The following is a 26,269-nucleotide window of genomic DNA, read 5'->3' on the forward strand; positions in this document are numbered from 1 at the left end:
TTCTACATCATCACAATAAATCTTATGGTTGAGCAGGACCAAAAAAAGGAATGAAGGGTTTTTATTTTACTGGAATTTTGTTGAATACTTGACTTCACCTTCTAACCTCCACTAAGAATGGAAAAAAGAAAACACGCCACTCCAGGTGAGATAAGGAAGACTAATGATCCAGCAGGTGCTTGCCTCGGCTCGCCTCCATACACAATGAAATTAGAAGAAATGGCCGTACACCACTGTAGAGCAACATCCTCTTTATTTGGACATCCCAAAAATTGCAGGCATCAGAATGCCGGGTAGACGCGTTTTACACACGTCACATGTGCTTAGTCATTACCTCCACTAGGAAACTTGAATCTTATTGGTTACATATTTTGTACCTGTAGGTGTCACAAAACGAATTTTACAAATTTGATTTATCATCTTTCAATGTAACTCCATCTTTTGGACAGACATCTACCAGGGGAATAGATAACACATTTTTGTGGTGCAATAGGTCAACAATTCCTGCCATCTAAAAAGAAAATTACTGCACAAGAATATAAAATTCCAAAAAGACCAAAAAGGAAGACTACCCCTGTATCAACCAAAGTGGTGTGGTGTGGTGGTCCCATCCCTATATCTAGATCAAAAAAGGAACCCCCTTGATGGGACCCCCTTGATCCCTATATCTAGATCAAAAAAGGAACCCCCTTAATGGGACTTTGTCAGACCACCAACACATGTGTTGGTGGTCTGACAAAGTCCCATCAAGGGGGTTTCTTTTTTGATATAAAACTCCATAAAGTCCAGGGATATCTCAGTGATATATTGTACATTTTAGCACCCTTTTCTATCTATTCTAGGCAACGTTTCAGGATGAGTGCAAGTTTAAGGAAATTCTGCTATCAAACAATTATAATGCCTACGAATCTCATCTATACAAAGGTGCTTACCTTGGATTAAGCAAGCATGGGAAAATTAAAAGAGGAACGAAAATTTCACCTGCAATGACTGTCACACATTTTCTTCCGCGAATATGAACATCGTACAGCTGAAATGTCTTTTAATTTTGCACATGTGAATAATCTCCCAGGTAAAATATTTATGCCATTACAGAATATATGTATATTTGGAAAGGAGCTATTTCTATAGAAGCCATGTCCATCTGAAATCTGCTTACTGCCATTTATTGACAACTTAAAACACAATTTTTTTTTTACAAAATGTACTATTTTTTTAGTACAGTAAACCTAATTTATCCCTGATGGATAGAGGATGAATTTTGAGAGCTTTTTTTTCCAGAGGGCTACGTTTTTTTACATCTTATTTTTCTGTAGGAAAAAATTAACCTAAAGTCCTTCATACTTTCAAAAGTAAAAATATACTTCTTATACATTGAAACTCAACAAACTCCGCTTTCAATATCAGGAGGTGCATGTAGATTATTATTTAATAGGATTTTTTAAAAGATGAACTAATGTAACTACATTCATTTATTTATATGTTTATGAAAATAATGTTTGATAAAAAGTTTCTAATGTAAGTTATTTCGATGGTGATGTTTTATGTTCAATACGTTACTATTTAGATATAAACAGAACTGCTTTTTGGGATTCTTGCTGGTACTGTGCACTATAAGTGTAAATGGATATGGCTGATTTTCTGAAGGTAATCAGTCGAAAATTAGAAAAAATGAAAAATGAAATTTGTCAGTATTACCACAATTTTTGAGTATTTGTAGCCCTCCCTTGTAGTAGTCTGCCTCCAATAGCTGCTTTTCAATTAACATAATCCTTGTCCCTTGTTTATTTGATCGACTGAACTTCATCTACATAATGTAGGCTGCAATTATTAAAACCCAACTTAAGTCAATACTTTTATTTAGAACTAGATGGCAAATAGAAGGGTTCAAACCTATACCAGACTGTTTTTGCTCTATTTGTTACCATTGGAGAGATTACCCCTTACTTTCTGCCTATTTGATGACTGTCATAAAATTAACAGAAAATCTCCCAAGTGAGTGGCACAAACAGCCTATAAAACCTGATAGAGGTTCTAGCCAATTCTCCTACTTATGTCAAACTGAAACAAATGTGGTTGGAGTTTAGCTTTAATGTTTGTAGGCTGCAATCTAATACTCACCAACAGGTGGTGATGATCCTAATGGTGAGTAGTGGACCCTTAAAGAGTTTTTTAACCTAAAAAAAAAAAGATCCTGTTCCTTTAAAGCACGTTATACAGCACAGTGTTTGTGATGTGTCATTTGGCCCCCTGTAACACCTGGAATACCTGGCTGATCCTGCCTGGCTCTGCCCTCCCCTTTGTAAATTGACCACGGTGTATTATGGCTGCTGAGCCCTGACACCCTGGTCAGTTTCTGTCATCTGCCCTCTTCCCTGTCCTCTCTCTGTGCTCTCTTCCATACTCTCCCCCCTCCCATCCCTGCCTGTCAGCTCTGTGTCTGTGCCCACCCCCTCCCCTCCTGCAGCTGAAATTACTGTTCAATTTTTACAGTATCCTCTCTGTGTATTAATGTAATCTGCTCCTGTGTCTGGGCCATATAAAAAAATGTATATACCTGTTTTCAGAGCACTGACCGGTGTTCATGTGACCTGCCGCCTCTCTCCTCCTCCCCCACTGATGTCAGTGGCTCTTCCTGCTGCAGCTGTCAGGCCAAGAGAAGAGAGCAGGCGGGTAACATGAGCACCGATCGGCGCTTTAAAAACAGGTATATGACGGCATTTATTTTATAAGGCACGGACACAGGAGCAGATTCCATTAACAAACAGAGAGGATGGTGTAAGTTTTACTTAGTGGGTTAAGAATCACTTAATCATCTAGTCTCCTGAAGCATCTTTAAATAGGCCTACAGGGTAGTTTTATGTTTTTTTTATGTGTCCTTTTTTACATACTTTATTTTGTGCTTCCATGCTCCTTTGTGACATTAAATTATACCTGCTTAGGGAAGTGCAGTGCTGTTGGCACTACAGCTCCAGGGGACATACAATTTGAGGTCCATCTTTCCTTAATGCAGGTCAGGTGCGTGCTAGGACCTCCACTGTCATGTAGACTTGAACACTGCTCAATTCTATCTAGTTGTTATTAAATGCAAAGTTTTTTTTACTTGGTCAGCAAGTAAGCAGTTGAATATAGAGCCTAAACTGGTCTTGCAGAGGGACCCCTTGGTGACTCTGTCCCAGAATGGTGACATAGCCAACTGTGAGTGAACTACCCTTTCCAATAGGCATTGAGGCAATGATTTAAACCTCAATCAAGGAACATGCACCAAGTGGCAGTATTATGAGTTGGAATGCTGCATTCAAGCAAAGCTGAGAATGTCCATCCCCAATGTCATTAAGGTAAATATGCCAACTACCAAATGGGCAGATGAGTGACTGGTCTAAATGCTCATATGGAGATAGCATCTGACACTGGTTACAGATTAAAAGAGTGACATAAGTTAGGTAATTAATTTGCATTACACTGCATTAAAACACGCCAATCCAGGTACAGTGAGGATGTGTAGGTTTTTATTTGTGCATGGAATTTACATATAAATGGCAGTTTCATCTAACAGGGGCCTCGAAAATTTTGAGTTGAGAAACTTGTCCCTGCTCCCCAACAATTCTAGACATGCCTACAAAATTAAAGCAGAACTAAACCAATCGATTTAACTGTTTCCCAAAACAGCTACATTCAAGAAATGCTGTGAATGATAACTGTTATGCTGCATACACACGATCGGATTTTCTGACAGCAAATGTTGGATGTGAGCTTGTTGGCGGAAAGTCAGACTGTGTGTATGCTCCATCGGACATTTGTTGTCAGACTTTCCGCCAACAAATGTTGGCTAGCAGGTTCTCAAATTTTACACCAATAAATGTTTGTTGCCAGAGAGTCCGATCGTGTGTACGGGCATTAGAGTTGCTGGTGCTCTCAACCAACTGCCAAGCCATCTAATGACTGGCGGCATGACTCATTGTATGCACCATGGCAACTGGAGAACAAACAGAGACTAAGATGGCAGCTTCCTTGGCTGTATAAATAACAGGAGGGTTTAGTCACACCTGAGCGATTTTCTGCTTGAAGCTTGTAGTTCTAAAATGCTCAAAAAGCCAAATCCCATTAATTTCAATGGCCCCTGTTCACATATGAGCATTTTGTCAACTTAAACAAAACGCCTGTCGCTCATAAAAGTGAGATTCTTTTTGGCAGATTACAAGCGTTTTTGGCAGAAAATAGAAAGCCTGATTTGGGCATTTTATGTGAGTGTTTTGTTGCGTGTTTTCTTCTCAAATAGCAGCTCCCCACCCCTAATTCCCCCCCCCCCCCTACTCCCCCTAGTGCTAGCTATTGGCTAAATAAAAATGCCTGAAGCTGCAAAACTTGTAATACACTTATAAAACGCTTGCAATAAACTTATAGAAACGCTCAAAAACTCTCAAATAAAAATGCCAGTAAATCGCTATGCTCAGGTGTGAATACGGCCTTAAGCGATTATTCCACAAAACTGTAGATTTCTCCAACATCTGAAAACAATTGGAAGTCACCCATGAACAGTTGATTCCATTCCAAACTTGACAGAACCCCCTTTTTCCTTAGATGCTTTCCAGCTGAGAAGCAGCTGAGATATCAAAACACAAAGTGGCATAGAAAAGAGATCTAACAGCTGCAGCATGGTATTTGCTGTTGGGGGTTGACTGACTTTAGTTTCAAGAGGCAACTAAGCTAGACTTAAAAGAACTATTCAGTTAGATTGAGAAAAACGTTCAGAATTTAGCGGGTAAGGTAAATTGTATGCCGTATTTTAAGCTAATTTATTTTGTACATAATGCTGTAGAACTACTGAGATTTTAGAATGATTTGATAAAAAAAAAAAAAAAACAGTATTATTATATCTATCAATATGTATCAAAAGATATAATATAATAAGTATGGAATTTATTCTACACCTCTATATTATGTGTTATTTATGTTGGATATATTCAAATTTGTGCTACTAAAGCCCCATACACACTATCAGTTTTTCTGCTGAGTTTTTCCTTCAGGTTTACCAAAACCATGTAGTGCAAGGGCCTGCCTGATTGCATACACATTGAAACTCCTTAGGTTTGACCTCATATTATATGGTTTTGGTAAATCTGAAGGAAAAACTCAGCAGAAAAAGTGATAGTCTGCATGGGGTTTCAATGTGTAGAACTTGAACGTGAAATCAGAGGAAGATCTGCAGAAAATTATTAAATAGCAAAAGTAACCAGCGCTAAAACTTGGTGATGTGTGAATGAGAAGGGATCACAGTCAATAGCGTGGGGTCTGAACCCAGTGTAGCTGGACAACAGCCATAGCTGGAAGATATGGATAAAGCAATATACAACAAAACAGAAACAGAAAAGGCAGTCTCACAACAGGCAGTGGAACATAAACACGAATGGTTTATTCAATGATATACATGAAGTCCATGTATAGAGAAAACCCTCGCAGCAGCTGAGGTGCCAATGTCCCTGCTACGCTTCAGCTGAATGGGAGGCCCACTCACCGGCATGTGGAGGACAGCTGAACGCGCTGGAGGAGGAGGCAAAGGCAACGGTCGGCAGGAAGGTGGAGAGCCGGATTCCGTACTTTACATTTCAGAAATGTCAGACCAGCTGGAGTGCTGATAGGAGATGGAGAGGTGCCGCAATCCTGCTTCTCTCTCCTGATATAACCAAACACATTAGTTGCTGCTCACTGCTGGGTGGAAGTGTCCTGAGGGGATGCAACATCCAGACAGATGAAAAACAGAGCTGGGTTGGCTGGCGTGGATGATGGTCAGCATTGCTGATGGCTGTGGTGACTGGGTTGGCTGCCATGACGACACGTTTCGCGCACATGCGCTTTTTCAAAGTCACAGGGATGGGCAACCAGGAAGTTTTAAATAGTGGGTAAGGGCGGGGAATAAACAGAGCAGTGGGGCAGAGAAATTTAGTAAGATGCAAACCCCTCGTTGCTCAGAAGATAAACATTGAAAATATCCAAAACTATACAAAATCAAATAATCATTAGTGTTATATAGGCACATGATGGGTGTAACAAATAACACAATAATGAATTCAAAATTAGTAATAGTGACAATTAGAATTTAAGAAAAAATCAAAAAAAGTTATCATCGGGCTACCCTCTGTGACATAATCGTCCAGTCTCGAACAATTTCTCCTCAGTCTGTTAAACTGTCCACTAGGAATGTTCTGCTTCCACGTGGGGTGGTGGCAGCTGTTAAAATGCAGGTAGGAGTTCCCATTGGTGGGCTTAATGCGATTAAAGGAACCTTTACTGCAAATGAGAGATTTTCCCTATTCAAAAGGGAAGTATTTTGCATATATATGCTTGACTCTCTTGCCCCTAAAGGATTAAATGAGAAATTAGAAACCTGCAGTTTTGTCTAGTTCCTTTCATAGCATTTCCCCCCCTTCCCCCCATCTCCCCCCCCTCCTTTCGTTTCACACACCCCCCTCCCTTTGTTGAAACGCGTTGTCACAACAACCAAGAAGCTTGTGTGTCACTCTGGTCCTCGAAGAGTTCCAGTCACCACAACCTTCAGCAACGCTGACCGTTATCCATGCCAGCCCTGTTTTTTATCCGTCCGGATGTTGCATCCCCTCAGGACACTACCACCTAGCAGTGAGCAGCAACTAATGTGTTTGGTTATATCAAGAGAGAGAGGCGGGAATCCCTCCGCAGGATTGCGGCACCTTCCCACCTCCTGTCAGCACTCCAGCTGGTCTGGCGTTTCTGACATGTGAAGTACGGAGTCTGGCTCTCCACCTTCCTGATGACCACTGCCTTCACCTCCTCTTCCAGCATGTCCAGCTGTCCTCCACACGCCAGTGAGCGGGTGAGGTACATTGGCATCTTCCCTGCTGCGAGAGTTTTCCCTACACCCAGATGCCTTCAGCCCCTCGTTGCTCTGAGGACCTCCAGTGACACCGTAAGCCACTTACTTTTTAACACTCCCCACTCCTTTTGCTTTGATAACAGGATTGGACTTCATGTATTATATATCATTGAATAAACTGTTTGTATTTATGTTCCCACTGCCTGTTGTGAGACAGCCTTTTCTGTTAACTCATTGAGCACTGTATCATTTTGTTGTATATTACAAAAAATTGAGACACAATTTGTTTAAAGAATAAATTCACCTTTTAACAAAATAATATAATACATTTATATTTTTTGTAGGTAAAAAAAATAGCATTTACTATTTTTTGTTTTGGAAGCCTATAAAGCATTACACCTGCAGACTCCTGCAGACCTGTCAGTGTATCTGTTTGCTCGTACCTCATACAAGCAAGCAGATACTCACTGACATGAAGAATGAATGAGCTACCACTACCAGAGGTGTCAACAGCACCGTGATAGTTCGATGAAAACTACAAGCCGACAGCTACAAAAGTTGTCGGGACTTGTAGTTTTCTATTCACAGAGTTTCCCATTTCAAAGAATGACAGTGGGCTTCCGGAGAAGATGCCCGCCCGCTGTCACTGGGGAGAAAGAGGGAAATGACTGCAGTTGCTGGAATATGTTACATGTTCCCCCCTAAATACGGATGGAACATGTAAGATTAACTTATCCTTTAAAGTTTAAAAGCTACAACTTTTTTTTATTTTGAATAGAATATAGAATGGTTGGAACAAATTTATGCTTTTTGTGTCCCGTTGGTTAGATTTCCCTTCACTTCCTGTCACAACATAAATCCCTCCAAGGAAAAATAGATATCCTCTGACAATTGTCACCAGAACAGATGTCTTCATTGAAGGGATGCCCCCCCCCCCCCCCCCGCATCCTGTACAATTTTGGATTTCCATTACTTTCTATCACACTGATGATGGTTAACAAGACAAAATGAGAATGAGAATGTGAGGGCTGCAATAAAAACCTGACAGACATTGAAAATGTTCCCTACTCAGTGCAAAACTAAAAGAAAAAAGAGTCTTTACTCCCAGTGGTGGGTAAATATTAATGGGTGTAATTTTGGTGGACATGTAGATGGGGCTTGAGGTATCCCTGTCATACATTGGGAGGTATGTATAGTGTTCTGTATGCCATTAAAAGCTGGTATTACTCACCTGTATGTTTTTGTGAGATGAATGGTATTCATGAAAATGTTTTCCATTTTCAGATAGATATTTGAAAAACCATTATGTGTTGGCCAGTGCAGGCCAAAATGGGTTCTCTCATATGGATTCTCTTTTTGGAATCAGCAGCTGTTTGTAATGTGCTAAAAATAATAAAGCTTCTAGGCTGTTGGATGGCGCTGAGCTTCTTTGCCATCATCGTTGCTTTCACTATCTTTCCCATCCAATGCTGCACATCTTTAACCCAATGTAAACAGTTAATCCAAGCAATAGGTCGCAGCATGGAGCCCCTCAGCTGGTTCACAAGGTTCACAAGAATCTGTTAAACATTTAGACACAGAAGATTAGGTGCTTTGTACTTTAATGCAAACATTTTTGGAAGGTCATTTTGGTGTTGTATACAGATTTTATCATATTTCTTTTCAATATTAAAAGTATTAATTACATGTGTCTTAAGGCACTTTTTACATTTTTGGATATAGTGGTGAGGAATTAGAACCCCTGTCAATTTTTTTTTTCTGTCTGTGTCTCCACTGGGGAGAGCAACCCTCTATTTGTCCTCCTAACCATTGTCACCATAACTAAAAGTGATGAGATAATCCAAATTGAAGTTGTCACCATAACAGGAAAAGAGGGGAAATCATCCAATGGGTACACTTGTTCTTTTAACAACTGTTCTTTGAACAACTGTCTAGGAGAGCATTTACTATGTAGAAAGGACAGGAAGTGAAAGAAGATATAATGAATAGGACACAGATGGCAGATTAAAATTTATAAGGGTTTTGATTCTATCTAAAATGAAAAAGTTCAGGGTTAGATTTCGTGGCTTGAATTAAAGGAATCCTATCATGGGGGAAGAATGGATATTACCATTACTTTTCCTTCATAAATTGCTAACTCCCTGGCTTTCATGCTTATCCACTTAGTTCAGAGCTTTAAGTCACTGATCCGAAAAAAAACAAGTATAAATATCAGGAAATCTGACTTTTGTCTGCCTTTCTTGATCTGCATGCTTGCTCTGGATCATTAAAGTAGGTATGAAAGTCAATTGGTCAGCATAACAGGCCGGAAACTGTTTTTTTTAGAAGGTCAGCAATGGCAGCCCAAACTTTAACTCACAACAGGTATAGGCAGCTCATAAATTGATATTTTTTTCAAGAAAAATAAAAAGAACAGATAGCTATGGTATTGTAGGTGTGCAGGATGTTATAGAAAACAGAAAATTGTATACTCACCTTTCTGTATTTTCCTTTCCTGGTGCATCTTCATGGCAGCATAGCCTGAGTTGTGGCTCCACCCCCACAACCTGATAGAACTGGTTAACTATGTTTCTAGCTAGGCCCCCTGCAAGCATTCTCTGTAACTATTACATCAAGGGTGAAAATTTGTATACTGCCATGAAAATGCACCAGGAAAGGAAAATTACGTAAAGGAGAGTATACGATTTTCAGTTTTCCTGGCACATCATGGCAGCATACACTGGGAAATAACTCTCCAGTCAGTTGGGTACAAGAAACAAACTCAAATTTATTAACCGGGACCAGCCTGTCTTGCTTGGATAATTGATCTGCCAAACTCTACTGCTGTAAGCTGTGCCAGATCCACGTGGTAGTGCGAAATGAGTGTATTTCTAGATGACCATGTTGCCGCCTTACAGATCGTTTCTGGAGAGACTCTGCAATACGCTGCCCAAGAGGTTGCCATTGCCCTCGTGGAATGTGCCCTCAAGCCTTCTGGAGTTGGACACTGTAGGATTGAGTAGGCCTTCTTTATGATCTTGATCAACCAAGAGGATATGGTGCACGAGGATGCCGCTTGCTCCCTTCTGGCCCTGTGGGGGATTACTAGAAAGTTTTCCGCTTTTTTGAATGGTTCAGTGACTGTCAGGTATGCCTTTATGTTTAATTCAACTGCTAGTGCATGTGGTATTCCTTGATCATTGAGAAAGGATGGCAGAATGATTTCCTTATTTAAATGGAAGGCGGTATCTACCTTCGGAATAAACAGTTCTGGTGGTTTTAGGATTACTCTGCCAAGATATAATATAAGGTGAGGCTCTTTAGTAACAAGAGCTTAAATTTCAGGCGCTTGCTTTGCTGAGGTAGAGAGTGATAATGCTTCATGGACTACTAACAGATCCCAAGCAGGGAATATTGTTCCAGGGAATTTTTGGCCAATTTAAGTCAAGTAATGGCTGATAGGGCTGACACCTGGACTTTTAAGGTACATGAATTCAGGCTCTTGTAAAGCCTCTTTTTAAAAAGAATTCCAGAACTTGGGCCACCAGATTCCAGGCCTGCCACTGGGTGACTGAAAGACAGGTCTGCTATATTTTTTGAAACGTGAGGTTTGTGTTTGAGTACATGACATGACTGTGTTTGAGGACCTCCTAAGCCTCGCAAAAATCCTTCCAATTCGAGAAATTGTGGGAAATATGTAACCCAGGCTGAATGTCCTAGGGTGGAGTAGGCAGACTATGCCTTCTGCTGAGGGACAACAGAAACCTTGCGCATTTAGTGTTCATTTAGTGTTCGATGGATTTGCCGCCAAAATCTATTTCCGAGATGCCCCATCTCCTGGGGGCTCAAAGGTCACTCGTTGTTGGATAGAAAATTCAGACTGAATGAATCATCTAGCTGGTTTTCGCTGCTGGAACATAAACTGAAATTAGATCTATTAGGTGTATCTAGGCCCAGGATGGGACAGACTTCTCCCAGTAAAGTGAGGCTTCTGGTACCCCCTGTCTCTAAATGTAGGCTACCACCACCTTTGCTGTCTAGACGTAGACGTACCCTCTTGCCCTCCAACGCAGGGCCGAAAGTTAGTAGGGCTCGCATATCTGCCTTGAATTCCAGGGTATTCAAATCTATCCCCTAGGGGTTGAACGCCCCCTGCCTCTGGGCTGTCTGTTGTTGGTAATGTGCACCCCATGCTTCCAGACTGGCATCTGAAGTCACTACTTCTGGGTTGCGTGGCAACTATCAGGCAATGTTTCAGAAGGTTTGGGGCCCAAGTACATCACCAAAAAAGATTTTTTCATTCTGTACGGGATGGTGATTGATTGGTGCATTGATATTCCATTCCATTGGGCTAGAAATAAATTCTGGAAGGTTCTCACGTGCCATTGGGTCTGTTGAATCATAGAGACCGTGGAGGTAAATGATCCTAGAATGCTGAGACAGGATCTGACATGCAGAGTTACTGCTGACAATGCTGTTTTTACTCTGCGGATTAAAGGGCCTCTCTTCTCCCTTGGAAGTTGTACTATGTTGGCTTGCATGTCCAGTAATGCGCCCAGAAAGACCATCTTTTGTGTAGGGCGTAAGTTGCTCTTCTTTCAGTTTATTATCCATCCAAATGTCTGAAGGGTGCAGATTAGGAGTCTCCGATGTTGCACCAGAATATCCAGCAGCAGAATATCTTCCAAATATAAGTGGACCCTCAGCCTTTTCTTCCTCATGAGCACAATAAATGGAAGCAGAACCTTCGTAAAGGTCCTGGGAGCCAAGAAATTCTGAAAGGTGGTCTTCAAAACTAAAAGCACTGGTGATTGATGGCGAAGCGCAAGTACCTTGGAAAACTGGTATGAATTGGCATGTGGAGATTGCATAAGTCTACAGACAGTATCCAGTCCCCAAAATGTATTTCCAGTGGTCTTGATTGAAGGCTCTCCATATTGAAGGAGTTGAGACAAATGCTCTTTTTGAGCCCTTTTAGGTCTAGTACCAGGCGAAGATCCCCTGTTTTTTCTTTACTAGGAACAAAGAGGGGTAGAATCCTCTGCCCTGCTGAGATATTGGTACTTCCAAGCGCATTTCTGTAGAAGGTCCATGATGTATTTGACCAATGTCTTCCTTCTCCTCTGATCTGAGGGAAGCCTGGTTGAGCAGAAATGATTGCTTGGGGGTTTCCCCTTGAACTGCCACTGATAGCCGAATGAAATAGTTGACACCACCCAAGGATCTGACACATGCTCGGACCACACCTGTGTGTAGTGTCTGAGCCTGGCCCTTACTACCACAGGGTGGGCAGGCATGCCCTCAAAAAGATTTTAGCTGGTCAGCATCCAAAGAAGACTTTGATTTCTGGAGGCCTAATAGAGAAGATTGTCACTTCCTCCAGTTCCTCTTGAATTCTGTATCTGGCCTATAGCATCTGGCCTCTCTGTACTTATCCAGAAGATTACATCTGTAGAAGGGAACCCTGGTTTGGATTTCCTGTTTGATGGAATTAGACCTGACTTACAGCCAGTTACTTTGGAAAATGGCTAGCTTAGGGCCAAATAAGTTAACCCCATCATAGAGGAATTTACTTTAATTAGACTGTGATGCGGAGTCTGCTGCCCAAGGTTTTAGCCATAGAGCGCTTCTGGCTATGACAGAACAAAGCATTGCTCTTGGGGACAAGGTAATTATATCTACAGATGCTTCCGCAACAAAGTCTCCTGCCAGCTTGAGTACTTGCAAGGCTGATATTATCTTCTACTGGTCTGTTGCTTCGACTACAAGCTTCTCAACGTTAGATGTCCAATCAGACATAACCTTCCCAGCTGCCGCCAATGCAATGGCCTGGCTGCAGGTGCCTACTGCTGAAGTATATGCTTTCTTCATTTCAGAATCCATTTTGTGGTCTAGCACAAGGGTAACGTGCCTGGCTAAGTGCATCAAAGCTTCACTAGAGCTGTGATCAGAGGGTTTACCTTGGGTTCTTTCAATGGGTATAATCTTGTGAGCCTCTCACTGATACCTGTCTTTTTGTCAGGTTTTTGCTGATCGTTCTGGATACGTTTATTGAGTTTATCGATGAAGGGGAAGGTCTCTGGTACCCTTTTGAGGTTGAGAAAACATCTTCTGACTTTGAGTGGTGCTTCCTCCACCTCCTGCCAGCCAATGGCTTCCTTGACTGATCTGGTGAATGGTTCTACCAGAGATTAATCAAATCCAGAGGAGCTATCCAACCTTTGGGGAGCTCGCAGAGCTGAAGCAGTGGTACTTTTGGGCTGCAGCCTCTAAGTCAGGAGCAGACACCTCGAAAATTCACTTGCTGACGGATTCTCTGATTAATTATGTTACCTATCTGACATCTGCTTCTTTATCTTTAGTTGCCTCTTCCATGCAAGAGTGGCAAGCTAGCTTATCTAGTAGAGCTGGAGCCCTGCAAACCCAGCGTGCATTATCCCTTGGGCGGGAGTGGTGACCCCAAGAGGCCGGATGGCCGTGTGGAGAGGGTGATCTTGCTTGCCGGAGCGATGATGATGGGAGGAAAACCTGGAGTGACTTCTCCGGGACCATCTGCTCTTTGAGAGGGAGGCATGCCCAGAGGGTTCTCTCAATTTTGCTGTCAAGATATGACAGCATCAGCCATGTGGCTCCCTTTCGATTTATCTTCAAGTGATTGTAAAGTCTTGTTTAAAAAAATAAAATGAATAACAAACATGTTATACCTCCTCTGTGCAGTGGATTTGCATAGGGCAGCCTGGATCCTCCTTTTCTCGGGTCACTCTTAGCTGTTCCTGGCCCTCCCTCCTGTGGAGTGCCCCAACAGCAAGCGACTTGCTATGGGGGCACCCTAGCTGAGCTGCAGCTCTGTGTGTCCATTCAGACACGGAGTTGCCATCTGGCCCCTCCCCCTCTCTCCCCTGATTGGCTAACTGACTTTGATTGACAGCCGCAGGAGCCAATGGCGCCACTGCTGTGTCTCAGCCAATCAGGAGGGAGAATCTTGGGTGGCTGAGGGACTCGTGTACATCGCTGGACAGAGATGGTTCTCAGGTAAGTATTAGGGGGTGGTGGGGAGGCAGCTACATACAGAAGGCTTTTTATCTTAATGCATAGAATGCATTAAGATAAAAAAAATGTCTGCCTTTACAACTCCTTTCACTACTTACCCAACCCCTGACCTTTGTAAGCTGGGGGTGGTATGTTTGGGCAGCAGTCTCCATAGAAAGAAAGACAGAAACACTTAAAGAATATAGTCCATGAATTGACAGACAATACAAGCGAAACCCAGCAAAGTGACAGCTAACATAGCCCCAAACTATTACATGCAATGTGCCAGGAAGAATGACACAAAGGTACATACCAGAAGAAAAGCAGGGCCCCAGCCTCTGTGAAGCAAAACTACTAGTGCAGCAAGGTCATAAAGATAGGAATTACTTTTAAAAGTGGAGCAGACAGGGAGGAAGTGATGTCATTGCCGAGCATGCTCAGTGCGACCTGTAGACTCCAGCGCCATCTTGAAAACATGCAAAGGTGGTCCCTGCTGTTGTCACTTCCTGCTGGAATGCTCAGAAGCCCCAACGAATGGCCGACATTTTGGAAAGGGGCAGAGGAACACAGGAGGACTACAGGGCTCAGGAGAAAAACAGCAGAGACATAAAAAAGGGAGGAAGTAAAGGAGAACCGCTGCAGAGAACCAGGCTTGTTTAAAGCACTTTGCAATGCTGGCCAGGACACCTCCGAGACCACCAGACTGGGGTTCCCTCCATAGAGCTTGTTTGGAAGCTGTACAGGATGGGGACTTCCACCCAGGAGAGGCTGAACTTGGCTGGGTGAATGCCGCAAGGGGTAGTATGTGATCCATTCAGTCCCAATAAGATGAGGACAAAAAGGAGAATGCTGGGCTGGGGCCTATCTGAAATCTTATAATTAACCAGTCCTATTAGGTTGTGAGGGTGATGCCACAACCCAGTGTATGCCATGATGCGCCAGGAAAGTTAATCTACTGATAGAACTAAGGTAAATAAACTTGTAGTATTTATTACATTTAATGAGTTTTAAATAAATGTATAGTTAGACTAAAAGGTGGGTTTTTATATCCATTGGTTTGGCTTGAAAAAGATATTGCACAACTTTCCAATTGTTTTTTGATACCACTTATGCTTAGCATGTAGCCCTACACAAGAATTTTACATTTTGTATTTTTGAAAGTCTTAAAGGTCATTGGCAAGTAGCAATTTATTTTATAATGTTTGAAGAAGCCATAAGTTGAAACAATATAAACTCTTACAGGTTACTTGAAATGCAAGGTCCACTTATTTTATAAAAATATATACAATTTTGTAAAAATTATAAAATTCTCACTTTACACCCCGTTTCTAGTAGGTATAATCCTGTGCAATTTACTATCCCCAGCTTTCCTATAATTCCACAAGAAGGCTCAGTTGTATGTAAAAAGTTTTATTTTATTTTCAGGACACATAACTGGATTAAATAGTGGTTTTATTTTTGCCTGGATTTCACCTTTTTTCTTTATTGTTTTTTACGTTCTTCTTTGTGTGTCATAGGGTAAATATGAGCAACTAATGAAGATTGGCTCAGACATAATGTGGTTCAGCAACACTGCACTGGGCAAATATTTGACACTTCTGCAATAATAGTTGACGCAGTCAAAAGGTCCACTTACCAGTTCAGGTTTAGGTAGAAATGCAGATGTCCCTCAAAAAGGAAGTCAATGCATGCTTGTTGTGCTCCAATCACCCATTGAGATTCAAAATGGATCTTTCCATCCAGGACACTGGGACTTTTGAGGCACAACTCTTTTGATTTCTGCAACCAATAATGAGAGTAGTGCTTCCTTATTAGGACCATGATGTCACAAAGAGGACACATGAAAACATCTCGCCCTACTTTATAGAACACATTTTAAAAATATTACATAGACTCTTTAGCAAATGTTAAAGTTCATAGAAAAGAATTCAAATTACTTATGCTATCCTTCTAATATAGAAACTTGCTTAAACTGTATTTATGGCAATGACCTCCATGGGTTGCCAAATATGCTTCTCCATAAATGTAAAAATACACAAAAAGTCTGTCAGTTTGATTTATCGTGCCTATATTTGTAATCCCCCCTCTTAAAAAACTTCTAACAGGTTCCAGGACAAGGATCAGAATAGAAGCCTACAGAATAATATTATAAGGTGCTCCAAATTTACGGGAACCTGTCATGAGAAAAATGACTTGTGCAGCCTCTTCAGACCCCCTGTAGAAGTTGCCAGTTGCCTGGCTATTATGCTAATCCTTTGGTTTCCAAACTTAGAAAGTCACTAACACAAACCAAGTGTGCAGTCTGTGGAGTCAGAACTTCTGACCAGCAAACGTGTTCTGCGTCAGGAGTTCACTGAGTAGTAAAGTCAAAGGAACAGGATATTGTCCAGGCAAGGGAACCTAAGGAGGTTAGGACCTGCTGGTCAAGTATTTCTTTATTAGTAACAAAGCATAGCTATAATTCATTGAACATAAAGTGTCAGAAATGTGAAGTGTTAAGATGAAGAAAGATTTGAAAGTTAAAGAGATGAATTTAGGTTGAACTTTGATTTCACCATGTTCATCTGTAATAAGAAAAAAGGAGAACACATGGACAAGATCAATAAAATGGCAGGGCAGTTTAACACCCCTGATTAGGCTCAATTTCTTAGTATATTGTTTTGTATTTAAGCCCCTTTACCACAGGGCGAACTCCACCAGGCCTCAGCGGAGGATCTGTGCACTGATCCCTACTGAGCGGATTGGTCTGTGTCTTCTCCGCTTATACACAGCACTCTATAGGTGGTAGGGTTGCCACCTCATCCTTTTAAACCCGAACACATATTAATTACACAGGTCCTGGGGAAAACTTAACACAGATAATACACTAAGTTTAACTACCACCTTAATGACTCAAAGAACCTGTGGAATTAATATGTGTTCAGATTTAAAGGGATGAGGTGGCAGCCCTAATGGGTGGTCCACCTGTCAGTTTATACCCGACTGCCACCTGATCTATCTTGTTAGGGGAATGGAGCCCCATTCCTCTGTTTTTAGCAGATTGGACTGGATGCAAGCAGGTGTAAATGGACACATGTCTATTTACACCTGCAACTCCATGGAGGAGAATAAAGGATCCAACCAGGTCTACCGGAAAAATGTACAGGTAGACCCGATCGGACCACTTGTGTGAAAGGGGCTTAAGTCATGGGTGAGTAGATGAATAGATAAACAGTGTTAAAAGGTCAAAGTTTGGAAAGAAGACATAGTATAGTGACATGTCTGTGAAGGTTATCATTTATCCAGGTCATGGTATGACTAGTAGTAGTTATTTATATTCAGCTGGATTTGTTCTGCAAAGTGGAAGACGTTTTGTAGCTACCTCAAGCCACTTGTTCAGTTCCAATGAGAATCAAGAAGATACCCCAGCATTTGTATCCATACAGGTAGCAAAACACCTTAAAGACGGCAGTATTTACAATATGAAGCTAAGATCTAGAACACGGAGACATGACCTCTAACCAGCAGGAGGAAAGTTAAAAACTAACCTTTGAAAGTTTTATTTTACAGAAAGAGTAGCTTATGCTTGGGTCAGACCAGCAGAGGTGGTGCATCAGTGACCAGCAAGCAAATTTAAACATACCTGGGACAAAAATTGATATTTACTCAAAAAGGTAAAAAAAAAAAAAAAAAAAAAGACAGACACAATGGACCACTTGGTCTTTTTCTGCTGTCTCTCTTCATTGCTTCCATGTTTAAACTCAAAAGAAGCTATACTGGACAGCACATACATAAGCATATTATAAAAATATAGGCTCTCTCATCATTTGTTCATTCCACGTAAAAAATCATAAGGTCTATATAAAGTGGAATTTACAGTAACTTTACAAGGCTGTGTTAATAAATTCCTGACATGTAACAATATACAAAAAACAGAAGCACTTTAAATCAATATTAAAGCATAAAAAGAGCAGCCTGGATCCTCCATTCAGACAAGGAGCTGTGGCTCAGCCCCACCCCCTCTCTCTCCTGTCTGGCTGTGATTGACAGCAGCAGGAGCCAATTTCTCAGCGAATGAGGAGGGAGAGTCCCTGGAGAGCTGATGCTCTCATGGATCGAGAGGGAGCTCAGGAAAGTATTGGGGGGGGGGAGACTGCTGCACACAGAAGGTCTATGCATGAAGATAAAAACCCTTCAGCCTTTTCAACCACTTTAAATAAATCAGGTGACTAGATTGCCTAGGCTCAAATTCTATCATCAGTCCTCGCGTGCGGGTGGGAGGAAGCATTTCCTTGGTCATCTTCCAGAGTTTAGATTGTAACATTGTAACTTTGCAGCAAGTCACGAGGGGAGAGGCTGTAGCAGGAGGCTGATCTGCGGCAGAAATGTGTAAACATAGTCCAAGAACTTCACAGGCACCAGGATTTACATGCCTGTAATATCTCTGAGACCGCATCTTAGTCCAAGAAGTATAGATGATGTCTGAACAAAGATGGTGTTGCCCTTATGCAGAGAAAGGCACCCTAAGGGCCCTTTCACACAGGCTTTCCAATCAGCTCCACCTGTCAGTTTTTCAGGCGGACCTGATCAGAGCCTCCATTCACTACTATGGAGAGGCGGATGTCAGCAGTGACACGTCTACTGACACCTGCTAATATATGATCCAATCCTGTCCGTGAAATCCAGATGGATGGTGACCCTATTTTCCATCCGTCTGGCAGATCGGATGAAAACGGAACGCAATCTCCCTATAGAGGAGAGCGGGACTCTGGCAGGTCCATCTCAGCACAGTAAGGGGAGACAGAATTGTCATCCGCCTGCTCAGCGGGGATCAGCAGAGCGATCCCATGCTGAGCAAAGTGGAGTCGACCGGGCGGACCGCCCGTGTGAAAGGACCCAAAGGTATTTGTCAAGGTAAGTACAGCAATTCCTGTGAGAGAAAATAAATATCATCATAATACTTAAAGTAGGACTATAATCCAAACTTTTTTTTTTCATTTTGGATAGAGTAAGGAAGGGTTATAACCCCTGATTTTTTTTCACCATCTGTGTCCCATCTGTGTCCCATTGCAGGGATTTACCTTCACTTCCTGTCCCATAGCCAAACAGGAAGTGAGAGGAAAACCCTGCAAATTAAGAGAATTCCTTGGGGACCCCCAGATCACCAGAATTAGTGGCCCCATTGGAAGATTTCCCCTCTGTTACTTTTCTGAGGACATCCCAAAATTTGGGATTTTCTTTTACTTTCACTTTCAATGATAATGGTAAATAGTTTTGCCTTTAGTTATACTTTAACATGAGAAAATATATCTGATGCTAGGTCCACTTTAAGTGATTGATTATGATAGGTGGAGCAAAACAAATATTATTTTTTCATGTGAAGCAAGAAAACTGATTGATGCATATGGACAACAGTTTCACTTTTGCACATTAATCAGTCCCAGTTATAATGACCTCCTAGTGAATTTGGAGTCCACACAATACCCTACCATTTCATTGTTTCCACTGTCGTATTTGCGGGAGGTCTAGGAATTGCTGGAATACCAGCTCCATAGCATTGTGCCAGGGTCATGTTGGGCCACTGCCTTCTCCTCTGTGAGTACAGAACAACCTCAGATGTTCACAGTGGATAGAAAATAAAGTGTCCCTTTCTATGGAGTGTATTCGCTCTACAAAGAATCCTGGGAATTCCCACAACACAGCAGGTGTAAATTCCGAATTGAGTGTTCTGTACAAAGACAGAACAGCATTCGATCACAAGAACAAGTTTTCCCATATGTTTAATTAATATATGCCATATAGAGTTGCATAAAACATTCTAAGTTTTCCAATTAAAGAGGGCCTGTCACCTACCATTCATTTAGATGCTGAACATGTTACATATTACACCCTAAATATAGGTGTAACATCTAACATGCTCAGAAAGGTGAACTTATCCTCTAATATGTTTGTTTATAGATTTTAATCTCTTTGTTCACGCTAAATTCTGCGTAATGTAATGTTGTGGTAATGTTCTAACATAAAATGCTAAAAAGAAAAAAAAAAAAAAGTTAACATCACCTACTAATTCCCCAAACGTATTGTTTACGGGTGTTAAGTCAGAGAGGTGGGCTGATGATGTCACACCTCTGACTCAGCCAGTAAGAGGAAGCTTTGAATTCATTGCTAGAATACATCGCTCTCTATGAATGGCTGAGCGCTGATCAGATAGACTCTACTGTGTTCCAGGTATAAGATAGGAAGTCTTGGCTCGAACACGGAACGCAGTACGGTATGCTGTACAGGTGGCCTCAGCTACATACAGTTCATACCGCACATCCAGCGACCTCACATGTTAGTGAGGGACATTTTTAGTTTGGGCCAAGCTGGCCCAAACAAACTATGTAAAGCATATCAAAAACTGAAGTTCAGCTTTAAAGCTGAACTGCAGACAAACAGCTAATTAAACAGATGAAATACATGTTAGGGAGCTGTTTTATTTGCCAAAGGAATTGTATTTCTGTTCAACCAGTTCTGAGATTTACATCTCTGCTATGCAACACAGCCCTGTCTGGCAGGGTAAAAGACTTGATTTTTCTCTTCTACATTTAAGTAACACTCCCAGTCTGTGACTGGACAATGAAAGGAGAAGCAGCAGATAGATACAACATGCTCCCTATTAGCACATAAGCGCTGTGGCTCAACTGATTGGATCTTTGCGCTGCTTTTTCCTCTTCAAGACTGAGCCAGATTTTTCTTTGAAAAACACAGGGTTTTATATGAATTTTTTATAAAAATATAAAAAAAATGTATAAGGAGTGGTCACTCCCCCTTCCTAATGGGGCGGGCCTAAACCAGGAAAAATAGCTCAATGTTCATTTTGAACATGCATCCATGCAAACTGTAGAGTAAATCTGCCGGGGAAAGTGTGCTTATTCTTGCCCATGGTTTGGACAGGCCTGCCCAATTATCTGTGTCCCATTCTTTGCCGAACCTATTTAGACCTCCTAAAAATACACAACCCAGCGTAAAGGTCAGGTTTGCATTAACAAGTTGACTCCTGGAATCTCAGCCATAATTAGTCAATTCCAGTGTCGTCTTTGTGTGATGTTCTGTGTCAAGGAAACTTCTGGACAGATAGTTCTAGCAGATATTTTTGCTTGACCTTATTAGAAACCCAGAGTCTTGCAGTTCAGGTCACACTGACATAGCTGTAGGGTGCCTTGTTGCTAATTACACATCAGAAATGTTTTAAGGCTTATGCAACGCAAACAGCGGAACTCCAGGCAAATGTTAAAAAAGCACTTTTTAATACAGTCCTACCCTCATAAAAAATAATAATAATTTCCAGAATTTTTAAAGAGAATCTGTCACCTTGCCCATGCAGGGAAAATAACAATCCCCTGGAATCCTTTTGCATTGACCCACACACACAGCAATTACCTATTGATGTTCGGCCCTGGATGTGATGCAGACATTCTGCATCCAGGGTCGATTATCCCCAGGTAGTTGCTACGTGAGAGATTACATGCAAATAGCTGTGGGTGCTGTCAGACTCCCATTGCTTTTAATGGGGCTTCTCACCCACAGCTAATTGCAGGGAACCCTGCTGAATTTCCCATGGGTAATTGCAAATAGCCCCATTGACAAGTGTGAATGGGGCCTATATCTGAATGAAATGAGCTTAAATTAAACAATCTTGTAATTGCATTTTCCTTGCTAAAAACCTTACTTCTAGATATAGTTTGTAATGATGTACAGTGTGGAAAATAATTATTTGATCCCCTGCAGATTTTGTAAGTTTTCCCACTTTCAAAGAAATGAAGGGTCTATATTTTTTATCATAGGTGTATTTTAAATGATAGAGACAGAATATCAACCAAAAATCCAGAAAAAACACATGATATAAATGTTATAAATTGAGTTGCAGTTCAGTGAGTAAAATAAGTATTTGGTCCTCAAGCAAAACATTAGTACTTGGTGGAGAAAACCTTGTTGGCAAGCACAGAGGTAAGATGTTTCTTGTAGTTAGTGACCTGGTTTACACACATCTCAGGAGGGATTTTAGTCCACTCTTCTTTACAGATCTTCTCTAAATCCTTCAGGTTTCTTGGCTGTCGCTTGGCAACTCCGAGTTTCAGCTCCCTCCATAAATTTTCGATAGGATTAAGACCCCTTAATCCTATAGATATAGCAACGGCCCCAAAGATGCTGCTTGTAGGACTTTTTTTAACGTCCTGCCAGTGCAGCGCCCCAGTGTGAAAGCACACAGGCTTTCACACTGGTACTGCAGGGGAGGCATTTTTCAGGTGCTTTACATGCGCTATTTGTAGCCCTTTAGCACCTGAAAAATGCCTCCAGTGTGAAAGGGGTCTAAGGTCTGGAGACTGGCTAGGCCACTGCATGACCTTAATGTGCTTCTTCTTGAGCTACTCCTTTGTTGCCATGGCAATATGTTTTGGGTCATTTTCATGCTGGAAGACCCATTCATGACCCATCTTCAGAGTTCTGGCTGAGGGAAGAAAGTTCTCATTCAAGATTTTATAGAACATGGCCCCATCCATTGGCCCACTAATGCGGCAAAGTCAGCCTGTACCTGTAGCAAAGAAACTGCCCCAAAGCATAATGTTTCTACATCCGTGCTTGACTGTAGGGATGGTGTTTCTTAGGGTCATAGTCAGCAGCATATATACAGTCAAGCCAATGAACATCCAAATGATTCAAAGAAGGATTGGGAGAAAGTGCTGTGGTCAGATGAGACCAAAACTGAGCTCTTTGGCATGAACTCGACTTGCTGTGTTTGGAGGAAGAAAAATACTTACTATGACCCTAAGAACACCATCCCTACAGTCAAGCACATAGTTGGAAACATAATGCTGTGGGGCTGTTTCTCTGCTAAAGGTACAAGCCAACTTTGCCGCATTGAGAGGCCAATAGATCGATTCTAAAATCTTGCATGAGAACCTTGTTCCCTCAGCCAGAAAACTGAAAATGGTGTCTGTTAGAACATGTTTGATATACAAGATACAAGAAAAATTCCAGTTGAGTCTGAGAACAATAATTTCTTTAAAACTGAGGTGTGTGTGGCCATAACATAGGATAAACCTTGTTTGGTACAATGGTGGCAACCATCAATGTATTATTGACATTGCTACTTCAAAGGCAAGCTTTTGATTGTTCTGCTTGAGTTATGTACTCTGCAAAGAATAAGAAAACCATTGGACTATGGGTCAAACTTTCAGGTCATTTTGAAAATATCCCTTTTGTTGTTTACTACGTGAATAATTGATGTTTCTATTCCAGATTTCATGCATGCAAAATGGTGCCACTAAAAAAAGTTCTTATGGATTTTCCTGATGCTAATATACCTCATTCTGAAATGGTACTTAATGATTTATAATACCTTAGATTGTACATTTTGTAAGTGAACCGAAATATCCACAATATTTGTTTGGGAAAAATGTATTGCTTCTATTTTTATACAAATGTGCTGTGCACAAATGTTTCATGTATTCCTTCATTAAATTTTTTTTTATATACGTTTGTGTCTTGTGTTGTGATGTGGACAAAAATGACCTCCCAAACAAAGCAATTAAAATACACAACAAATCACTAAATTCAATCAAATTCAACATTCATGAAGCTAACATGACAAGGGGAATTCTACAATTATCTACTATCCATATAACTATATAAAACAGAATATAGAGGCTGGTTTAACCTAAGGCTCGGTTCACACAGGGGGCGACATGACTTGCCGTGCCGCGACCTGCCGCGACCTCAGCGGCGACTTGCAAACGACTTCTGTATAGAAGTCAATGCAAGTCGCCCGAGGTCGCCCAAAAGTAGTACAGGAACCTTTTTTCTAAGTCGGAGCGACTCGAGTCGCTCCTCTTAGAATGGTTCCGTAGTACAGAACGGGGGCGACTTGTCAGGTCGCGGCGCGGCAAGTCGTGTCGCCCCCTGTGTGAACCGAGCCTAACGGTGTTGGTTAAATCTATCTCCACACAAAATTTTTCACAAGATCTTACTAATAAAGTGTTACTAAACCCACAACAGTAAAATCGGTCTGTATATGCAATAAAGCATGCTTGTTATACTCACTGCGAAACCTAAGGGGTAAATCCTGTGCATTCTGTAAAAAGGCTGTTTAATCCTGTCTTCTCTGATCCTCCCCTTCTTCCACAGTCCTCAATCCATCTCCTGATGTACAAAGCCTTGGGGGCACTCTGCACATGCTCAGTTTGGTATATATTGCTATAGAGTTGTTTTATTTTAATTTTTAGGGTGCATGTGATCAGCATAGGGCCAATTAGCACTGTCCAGAGGGTCAGGTGTCATGCAGCCTTATAGGTCAGTCAGAGGAAAATGAAAACTCATCCTAAAAGCTTTAACCAGTGCTCGGCCACATACTGATAGAAGTCACAAGACTGCTAATGAGAAACTGTATTTAGCAGTTTATGTTTACTAAAATAATTGCATTTCCATGTTTTGTGTACTGTGGGAGATCAGATAAAGTGAATGCAGGGTCCTGGGTTTAGTAACACTAACTAGTCAATAACTACGGTGTTGGTTTACTGTATCAATGACAGTCACACATTTTAAAAATTCACAAAAGAACACATCATTATGAGGTCACTCCTGCACACTCCCACATGTAATAATAGGCTATCTTCCCTAAAACTGAACTCATGGTATGTTCTTTATTGCATACTTATATTGGTCCAGCTTGGACTAAGGTAACTATGCATACTTCATAGAAGAAAGAAAGGCGCCTCTAAGTGTAATATTAAAAGATTTATTGTAACGCACAAGGGGTTAAAAAAAACTTACAGGATCGTTGAAAAAGTAAGGCATGTAATGTAGAGTCCTCTACTGAGTTCCTAGTTCTTCCTCTGTCTGTGGGTGGAGAGCGAGGGGAGCCGTCCAGCAGCTGTTCGGATTCTCCAATGGCATGCAGGAGCAAGGAGGCAGTGAGACAGCCTGGGTTCCAGATTCATGCTTGAAAGCATGAGGCCAAAGGCGTCAGTGAACGGCGGTGGACAGTAAAGCATTTCTGAGCATGCGCGGCTCCTTCGTCAGACCTATGCCCATATTGTATAGATGGACTTATGAGAGGTGTGTGGGATGAGTAAGGGGAGGAGTAAGGGCTAAGTGAAAGGATGATTGATGGCAAGCAAGGTTGTTTGGTTAAAGACATGTCGCGGGTGCAACCAGGATGGCAATACATGCACAGATCTTGCCGTGCTCGATACTGGGGAATAATAGTAAAAATGAAAATTAAAAAAATTAAAAATCTAAAAAAAATTGGGAAAGAAGCGAAACAAAGTGGAGTGGAGGATGTTGGTAATGGAAAGTGGTAGTCAATGTAAGGATATGTGAGCAACCAAAGTATAGTGATTCAATTAGGGATTTTGCAGTGCTATAGAAAGTGAATCAATTTCTTAAAGGGCCAGATAAGTAGCAGTGGGTGTAAGTTAGTAAAAACATAATGGTCTATGCTAGGCTCTGGGGCTCCATAGTGATCTCATGACATTGTAATGGTGTAAGTTGGATGCCAGAATTTGGGTCTTAATTAAAAATATGGTGGATTTAAATGGTTCCATTGCTGATGGTGTGTATTATGTTGCTATACGTAGTGTTGCTTCTGCGTAATTTTGTGTAGTGGGTGGATTGTATGTTTACGGTAGGGAGACAGTTGTGGTATATGCCAGACACTATGACAGTTTATAGTATGGTGTTTATTTCCAGTTCTTCATTGATACCTCCTGGTGAGAGTACGTCTAGGGCATATATCTAGTATGTTTCCCTTTGGCAGAGACGTTGGAATCTCTCTACCTCGGGGAAAATGGCTGGGATGGATTAGATCAGTGGTCATCAACCCTGTCCTCGGGGCCCACTAACAGGCCAGGTTTTATGCATTACCTTGGGGAGATGCAGACTAGAATACTGCAATTACTGAGCAGCAAATTATATCACCTGTGATGTATTTCAGTTATCTTGCACACCTGGCCTGTTAGTGGGCCCTGAGGACAGAGTAGATGATCCACACTTTTAGGCCTAGGGTGGATTTTTGGTGGTATTCCGCAAAGTGTCAGGGGACGCTGTGTGGTCATCTCTGCTGGCTTCAATGAATCGATGGTGCTCTCCAAAGCGCTTGCATAAGGGGCGTATGGTTCTGCCTATGGAGTGGAGGCCACACGGGCAGGACAGACAATAGACTACATGATCTGTAGAGCAGTTATAGAATTTTTTTATTTTGTACATCTTTCCTTTACTTGTGAATTTTTTTTATCCATGATGGACAAAGCTGCATGTGAGGCAGAGGGACTTTCAGCATTAGTACATCCCGATGATGGAGAAGAACTTTAGCGATGGGGATGTGTACTTGTTTGTTTTTCATTTGCTGGGTGCGATTTTCCCTTTTATGTTAGGGGCTTTCTGTATGAGAAT

At 41.5% G+C, this 26,269-nt stretch overlaps 1 protein-coding gene across 1 annotated transcript in view; it reads left to right on the forward strand.

Moving 5' to 3' along the window:
* FGF6 (fibroblast growth factor 6) overlaps positions 1-2,751 on the forward strand; it is a 28,786-nt gene extending 26,035 nt beyond the window's left edge. The window contains exon 3 of the mRNA XM_077468509.1: positions 843-2,751. Within this exon, the coding sequence (XP_077324635.1) occupies positions 843-1,019 (177 nt within the window). The 3' untranslated portion in view covers positions 1,020-2,751. The remainder of the gene's footprint in view (positions 1-842) is intronic.
* The last annotated feature ends 23,518 nt before the right edge of the window (positions 2,752-26,269 follow it).

The sequence above is a fragment of the Lithobates pipiens genome, unplaced genomic scaffold (genome assembly GCF_037356315.1).
Source record: "Lithobates pipiens isolate NorthernLeopardFrog02 unplaced genomic scaffold, aLitPip1_a1.2 Scaffold_8, whole genome shotgun sequence".
Taxonomy (NCBI): Eukaryota; Metazoa; Chordata; class Amphibia; order Anura; family Ranidae; genus Lithobates; species Lithobates pipiens.